The sequence below is a fragment of the Scomber scombrus genome, chromosome 17 (genome assembly GCF_963691925.1).
Source record: "Scomber scombrus chromosome 17, fScoSco1.1, whole genome shotgun sequence".
NCBI lineage: Eukaryota > Metazoa > Chordata > Actinopteri > Scombriformes > Scombridae > Scomber > Scomber scombrus.
This window is the reverse complement of record NC_084986.1, coordinates 5,293,932-5,302,760: the sequence shown is the minus strand read 5'-3', so window position 1 is coordinate 5,302,760 and position 8,829 is coordinate 5,293,932. Positions and strand designations below refer to the sequence as shown.

The following is an 8,829-nucleotide window of genomic DNA, read 5'->3' as shown; positions in this document are numbered from 1 at the left end:
GGACAGCATAAAAAGGCTGCATGTTATGATAGTTGCAATAATATCCAGCAAGATTTCAAACAGAATCTTCTGTATTTTATTACTCTGCTTATATGTATGACTGTATTAAGACTCTTATATCTCATATATATATATAGACATATATACACACACACACATATATATATCCTCAGGTTGAGTTGCACCCAACACAGATAAGAACCACGGTGAGGTTAAACCTGTGGGGAGACGTTCTGGGGTAAACTGCGTTTATTTCAGTTAATCGTGGTGACTGTGTTTGTTGGGAAAAGAGAGGTTATGGCACCAAGTTATGGATTGTGTATACAGGCATTCTGAGTTCATGCTTACTAATTTGATTAGATTTACTAATATCCCAAATAAAGGGTACTAAATTGCGTGTGTAGTGCAACAGATCATGTGTGATCTACTAAGAATAACTGCGCAAATGAACAGGTGCAGACAGCAGTATTTAAATGACGGTTTTGCGTTTCTTAATGGAGTTTGGACGAGCAGATAGCCCACAAGCGCAAGATGAAATTTGATCCCATGGAATTAAAGGTTCTAGTGGAAGAGGCTAACAAGCATATTGAGTTACAGCAAAAAAAAATATTATCAGAAAAAAAACGCCATATGGGAGAATATTTGTGACAAAATCAATGCTGTTAGTAAAACTAAAAATATTCCCCTCGAAAAATATTAACACGGGTGGAAAAAATATCTCCTCTCCACAGTAACAAACGGTTAATACCTGCCCTTCAAAACATATAATTTATAGATGCAGTTACCGTCAGCAAAATGACCTCCAGGTTTGGGAAATCACAATGCGCGTGCTAAATTAATATATTAACATTTTCTCCTCCCTGTATTTTGCATACTGGAGTACAAACGCTCCATATTACATATTCATTATGGCAAACATACTAAATGGATAGCGCATATTATCTTGCACATTTGAAAGACGCAAGCCTCAGTGTTCCCCGTTAGTACACACTTTTTGCAGGTAATGTCAAGTTTGCTCACGTTTTTACACATGCATACCTTTAGTAAATCAGGCCCTTAGTCTCAAAGTACCACCACTGAAACACACATTCTATGTATTTTACTCTCACTTTATTTTAACCTTTTTTTAACTTATGTCATCAAGTAAGTTTTATTTTCCATTTTATATTACATTAATGTTTCTTACATGTTATATTTCGTTTCATGTAAAACTTGGTGCATGTAAATTCCTTAGTGGTATAGCACTTTGTGCTGCATTTCTTTTATGTATGTACTGTACATTCTCACTATTATTATTTTGCATGGATACAAAATGTGCTTTTTGAACCTTTAGCACAAATGCGATCATTACCATTAAAAATGCATTTTTAATTGACATCTGAAGGTCAAACTATTGGAGTTCCAGTTTTCATTTTGTACTTCAAAAGGAAAACCTTTTGGAGCCTCCTAAAGGGTTGTTTACCAACTGGTTTGGCATTTGTTCACCACCTAAACCATATATGTCAATATAACAAATGCATGTCATCATTTTTTCTAGCACAAATTCACCTCTAACAATAGTAACATTTCTCTTATTAAAAATATATATTTAACTTGCTTGACAAAAAGTAGCATAGAGTATTAAAATACCTACTTAAAAGTCATGTAACTGTGGGAGGTTTTATTAACTTTTTTATGGTATGAGAGATTCGTCATTCAAATAAAACTTCAAAAAACACAGTTAAAAATGGTTCTTGTTGACCTCTGGTGAATTCAATCTGTGAAGCTAAAACAACGCCTTCTGCCTCAGAGTTATAGACTAGAATAGATCGTTACAATTTAAAGAGGGTTTCCATCTAACTGGCTGATTAATGTTTTAATAATTATTCAGCTTTTAGGGATGGAAATGTATACATGTGCTTTTTATGAGCATTATTGCATTTTGAAAAATGGCATGAACCTCTTTCAAACATGTTGGACGAGGTTCAACATAAAGTTACAGCCCAGGCATTACACTTACACTAATATACTTGAACAAACTTGATGGGGCATCTTACTTGATGGGGTTATTTTTAGCCATGGAGGTTCAGTTTTAAAGGGCTGGAAAACAATAACACTGATATTTGGAGTGGATCATGGTGATGGTGGGGCCTCCTGTCATGTATAATTACTCGATTCTATCTCCTTGTGCTTTTTGAAATTATTTAAAATTTAGAAATTTGCATCAGAAAAGCCCTTCTCTCTTTTGTCTGTATGGTTATGATATATCTTGGAAGACATGTTATATAGGCAGTCACATGTTAAGCAGCCTTTCCTCCATCTCAGCCGTCCAACACACCCATACAAAAGCTTTCTTCGAGGCCCTTTCAAAAGTCTTCTCGCCTGACAATATCCTCAGTCGAGGTCAGCAGTTCTCCACCCTTGCCAAGAACAGCTTCCCCTTCCTGAGTCGCCTGATGAATTGCCAGAACTTCTTGGAGGCCTATAGTCCTTCTACATGGTCTCACCAAACTCCTCCCACACCCGGGTTTTTTGCTCAGCAAACACCCGAGCTGCTGCCTTCTAGGCCGTCTGGTACCTGCTGCTTCTGGAGACACCTGGACCAGCCAGGCCCTAAAGGCCTCCTTCTTCAGCTTGGCAGCCTTCTTTACCACGGGTGTCCACCAATGAGTTCTCCGGTTGCACCCCCATCAGACAACAACATAAAAAAACACACTAGGTAAAATACTTTGGCTCCAGGAGGATGTCCCGGTCTCCCTATTCCGGGCGAAGTCCCTGCTGCGCTGTGTTGTTGCATCATCTAAGGTCATCTGAATCGTTCTTAGTCTGGCCCCTCACCTGAGACCCATATGCCTTGGGAGACAACGTCCCCGACAACACAGCTCCTAGGGTCACTGGGAACCGCAAATCCCTCCATCATGATAAGGTGACGATTCTCGGGGGGGTCAGAAAGTGGTGACATAATGAAATTGAGTTTTACCTCCTAAATATTAACCATGTTTAAAATTATTGGGGTAGCCCTAAAGAGTCTGCGTTTAGCCCTGGAGGTTTAAGATTGGATCTGTAAACCCCTCACTTTATGAGATAATGTGGACCAAACCAGACTAGGATCAGGGATAAATCGGCCCAAAACTTTTGTAGTCTGAGCATGGCTTTAGCAAGCAACAAAGCAAAAACTTCAATCTACCACGTCCTGTTAACCTAACTAACTAGCATGTTAACAATAAGAGACTATACTTCTTTTCGTGATAACAAGTAAAATCAATGTTGTTGCCTCTTTCTGCTTCATTGAAATTGTGTCCCACGGTTTGTGAGGTTGTGAGCATGTTTACATCTGCAGCTGAACAATTCAGAAAATGACAAAACTTGCTGATGAAAATGAAAATCAATGTTTGTGGTCTGAAGAGGATGAGGTGAACGTGTCTCCTGTCATGTGCGAGCGTGGGAATACAGCGGCAAGGAGAAACTAGAAGAAACCTAAAGCAGAACTGGGCTCTAGTTGCGCCTAGTTGCAGTTTGACAAAGAGAGAGGAGAGAGAGATACAATATGAGAGGGGGAGACACACAAAGAGAGGCTCCGCAATAGAATCACTAATAGTAATAGAAGTATGACTAATGAGGAAGTGCAGAATGCATGAAGCAGTACAAGGTCTTCCTAAATACTTTTCTTCAATTATGAATTTAAAGTTTTCTAAAAATCTAAATCACCTATTAAAAATGTGTCCCACTGTTTGTTAAGCCAAGTTACAGTGCATTTAAAACAACCACAGCTGACCAGTGCTAAAATACCAAAATACAAAAATATATTTTTTTAAAAGTTAAAGATATTAGAGTTCCCTGAATCAACAGTTAAGAGAAGATCATTAAAAAAAACTCTCTAAAAACTGTTTCAGTGCTATGGCGTGGTATTAAAGCAGGTTAAAACCTTTCACAAATGCCACGAGAACAGAAGTGTCCAGTTTTATGAGGATGTGAACATGTTTAGATCAGCAAAGTAACGCTTCAAAAAAAAGACAAAACTTCCTGATGAAAACAAAAATGAATGTGCAGTTTGTGGTCTGAAGAGGATGAGGTGAACGTGTCTTCTGTCATGTGAGGGACTGGAAGGATAATTTGATGTTAACCACTGTACTGACATTACAAGAGGCTGCATGAATTACTGTGCTCAAGCTCAATTTCAGTCTTTCACTTTGTTCCAGTAAGACAACAACACAGGTACGAACTTTAATTCACACTTATCCTAAAATGTGTGATTTATAAATTATTTTGTCTAAGATTGTTAAACTGTTTTGTGATCGATTTAAATGTCAGTATCATGCTTATTGTTTAATAGAAAGACAAAAAAAATATGATCATTGTAAGAACAACATGACAAAATGAAGTGTATTTTAAAAAGCTTTATAATTTTGAGATTTCTGTTTCGTGTCATTAATTTTAGTTGAACTAACTTTTTGGCCATTACTTTAATTAATATTTGTTCTTATAATAAATCATTTTGATGTGTTTTGTTAATTGTCACAGTATGATAGTTTAAAAAAATCTGAGCACATTTTGTACACAGAAAAAGTTTAATAATATATACCATAATTTTCAATGGTTTCAGTGAACTTCGAACCTGCAGCTACATTCTAGGTGTTTTAAGAATACAGCTTTTCTCATTTGCACTGAAAATTATACTAAAATATTTTCTATTTAGGTACAGAAAACCTAATTTGCTATTGAAGCATATTTGTAATATTATTATATATAATTTTTTATTAATTTAAATTTCCTACCAAAATGTAACTTTACAGAAAAACCTAAATACTTTCTTCAAAATGAGTTTAACACTTTGTGTGTGATTGTTTTACTCTCCAGCTATGGGAGGAAAAAAGTCTAAGCAACCAGAGCCGCCCGCATGTAAGACTGTTTTTGATAATTTTACAATTCAAAGAAAATTGCTCATTGCGGCATGATGAATGTGTTTCTTCATAATGTTTTTGTCTTATGTGAACATGTGTCCTGTATTTATTAGTCCTCGACAAACCATGGAGAGAAATAAACTGGGAGTGAGTGTGTCTGAACCTTCACTGCACAAATTAACTGTAAAATGTAACTTTAGTCTATACTGTAATGTAACACAATGTCTCCTTTTCTGAGCAGTGAGAAACAGAGCGATCTGCAGTATGTGAAGAACTACAAACCTCACATTAAAGATCGGCAACTCAGGATTCTTCTTCATGGACCGGTTGGAGCTGGAAAGTCCAGTTTCATCAACTCTGTTAAAAGTGTCTTAAAAGGCAGGATGTGCAGAGTGGCCTTGGTGGATAACACCTCTCATGACTCTTTCACCAAAAAGGTATGAAGCAAGTTTGATTGTGGTGATCAAGTAAGAAAACCTCCCATATTTAGTATGTATGACAACAACTTTTGCTAGTGGTCTGTAAACACCTGATTTTTAGGTGGAAGTAACTTGCAGCTGAGCACAACCAGTAAATTGCCTGGACTGTCTTTGAAGACTTCCTGCCACTTGTGAGGAAAAATTAGGTTTTCGAACAAATGATCAGTGCTGTCATTTCTTGTTGAGTACAGACTTACTCTTCCACAATTCAGACTGCAACCAAATAAATACACTGTCCTGGGCTGCTGTATACACATGGTATGACATAGCCCTATGTAGATATAAAGAGCTCCCAACACAAAACACAATGGTTCCTAGTTTTAAACATATTTTAAACATACTTAAAAATACCATATTCCATTTCTGTCAACTTTTTACTCAGACAATGTGTTGGAAAACATAACTAATCTTATACTGTTTACATGGTATCTGGGTATTAATGTGTCTATTCTTGCTCTCTAGTGATAATAATAATATATATATAACTGCTCTTTTCTCCATTTGTGGTTGACAGTACACAACCTACAAGATGGAAAAGGAAAACCTGAGCACTTTTTACCCTTTTGTCTTCAATGACATCATGGGCCTGGACCCAAGCAAAGGTGTCCTTGTGGACGACATCAAACTGGCTTTGAAGGGACATGTGAAGGACAATTACACGGTAGTTACTGCAAACACTGGAGACATTAACTATAATAAGTTTAATCAGTATAATTAACGAGATTATTTTGAACTACAGTACCAGTCAAAAGTTCAGACACACTTTCTCATTCAAGTAAATAGAAAAATGTGTGTCCAAACTTTTGACTGGTACCATTGTTGTTTTTGATTATACATATTGCAACTGTCATCATTTAGGAGGATTTAACTTTGTTTTTCAGTTCAATCCTGAACATAAGTTATCAGAAGACGACCAATATTACAACACAGAAGTAAATCCCAACGATAAAGTGCATGTCCTGGTTTGTGTCATTCCTGCTGACAAAGTAAATCTAACATGTCGAGACGTTATAAAGAAGATTCAGGATGTCAGGAAAGCAGCCAGTGATCTAGGTGAGAGCACAAATATTAATGTGGCAGTTATTTTATACATATGAGATCATACTTGAAAAACATGATTTTAATGTGCTACTAAACATTTTTAAACACTCACCGTATGTTTGATTTTAATTTCCTTCATCACAGAGAACAGCAGCTGTAGTCAGTTTAAATTTGTCATTTTTGGGACTCATTGGATTCTGTCTGGCAGGGATTCCTCAAGTGGCCATCACCACGGGTATTGATAAGGCCTGTCCTGAGATCAAAGAAGATTTACAGAACGTCTACAAGTCCACCTACCTGAAGGAGCAGGTACATTAACATTGTCAACATCGTCAGTTTCACAGTAAACTGCCATAACTTTTAAGGATTAAAGCGTTTGGAATACACAAAATACTTGTAATGGGTGCGGAGGTGGTAGGACCCAATTGCAGCACAGACCACCAGGGAGCAGGTTGAAGTGATCTTTATTGATAAAGTCAGCAAGATAACTGAACAGATATTTGAGAGATTGTGCAAGGGGCAGGCTGGGCTCAGGAACAAAGATGAAGCAGAGTCAGCGGCAGGTAAGCAGGCAGTGTAACAGACAGACCGAGATGGAGGATTGTGGATTCAGTAAGTAAGTTAAAGCCAGAAGCACTCATGGTGTTGAGTCCAAAGAAGGCCAAACAGCCACAGGTAGGCAAGAACCAGAAAATAGACAGGCAAAACTCGTGGTCAGGGACAAGAAGGCTATTGCATTTAACGGGGCAGAGACAAGGTCAGAGGCAAGCTGAGTCGACACCAAGGAATCAGTCCGTGAAATAGTGCTGGATGGTCTGGCATGAAGCAAATGACAATCTGGCCAGGAGTGAGTGAAGAGCAGGAGCATATATACTGGGTTGGCTACTGGCGAGGTGCAGCTGAGAGTCCAGGTGAACAGAGATGGCTGATGAGGTGGGTGTGGCTGATTAGCAGGAGTAGAGCAGGGGTGTGGTGAATGGAAATTTACCAGCAGTAGAAGGGTAACAGAGCAGACTGTGACAATACTTGTTAGTAGATAATTATTTGACTGCCATATTCTTTTAAATGTATAATGGATTGATTATGTTTGGCCAATATCCTCTCTTCTCAATGAATTCAATATTGGTCCAATTGATTTGAATGGTGCAGTGAGCTCAAAGCTGAGGCTTTTTGTTACATTTGAAATGTGAATCTTCTTTTTTTAAATGTAGATGGAGCAGTTCAGTGCAGATGTGGGGATCCCAATGAACTGCATCTTCCCTGTGAAAAACTACTCTGAAGAAATCAAACTCAATGACAACACTGACTCACTGATACTGTGCACACTGAGACACATCATCGATTTCGGAGAAGATTTCATGAACCACAAAATGAACCATGACGGTTCACCCAGAAATGACTGAGGACAGTACAAAAAAAAGGCTGCATGTCATGACAGTTGCACTATTATCCAGCAAGATTTCAAACAAGATTTTCTACATTTTGTTAATTTTTACTTGTTTGTATGCAGTTTTAAGATTCTTATAGCGTTTTATATATAACAATATATTATTAATTAGTATCTCCATTATTTTACAGACATGTCAAAGTCCCCCCAACACACGCACCCAACACACCACAGACAATAGGATAGCCTTAAAATTTGCTAATATAGTATACTAAAAATAAAGAAAATATTGCAAATTATTGTACAATAACCATCAAGTCCTTTGTTTTGAACTGTGTTTTCCATTATGTTGTTCCATGTTGTTTTTCCTGACTTTTGCACAGTACTGTTGCTACTGTTTTTGTTTCCATGTGGTTTAGTCAAATTTCTTCATGTGGTTCAAGTGAACCACATGAAGAGTGTCTCAAAGTGTAACCACCATTTAAAAGGCCATTTCATTAAAGTTGTGAAGAGCGCCATATACCAGGAAGTGGTTTGAGAGAGAAGGACCCCTGATGATCCCAACTGCTGCAAGACAAAGTTAAAAGCTCTTAACAATTACTCATAAACTGATGTTTTTTGGGTTTAGTCACGTTTGCTCAGTTTATATGTCCCATGGTGTAACCCTAGAAAAACACATAATTCATAAGAATTAATTACAATGAATATTTACTTAAAGAATTACATTTCAAATATTGTGCTTACACTGGTGTCAAATTTGATTTTAAAATAAAATGTCAAAATCGTATAACTGCTTACAGCATTTGAGTCCTATCAAAAGCCTTCCTGTTGGAGGATAATTTTTTCAAATATATCATATCATATTATGCTAGTTTTGTTAGATATCAATTAAAGACCTATCATAAAAACTACTTTTGAACATGTATAGTAGCTTTAAAATATCTTAAAATTCAATTGATTTAAATGAGAAACGTTAGTCAAACATAACCTCTGTGAAATATAATTACTAATATAAACAAAACTAGAACAATCAAATTAAATA

General features: G+C 36.9%; 1 protein-coding gene across 1 annotated transcript in view; it reads left to right on the top strand.

Annotated features, from left to right (window-relative positions):
- Positions 1-2,276: 2,276 nt before the first annotated feature.
- The window catches only part of LOC133998031 (interferon-induced protein 44-like), a 34,244-nt gene continuing 27,691 nt past the window's right edge, over positions 2,277-8,829 (top strand). Inside the window, exons 1-4 of the mRNA XM_062437770.1 lie at positions 2,277-2,553; positions 4,837-4,878; positions 4,994-5,027; positions 5,122-5,317. Of these exons, the coding sequence (XP_062293754.1) occupies positions 2,277-2,553; positions 4,837-4,878; positions 4,994-5,027; positions 5,122-5,317 (549 nt within the window). The remainder of the gene's footprint in view (positions 2,554-4,836; positions 4,879-4,993; positions 5,028-5,121; positions 5,318-8,829) is intronic.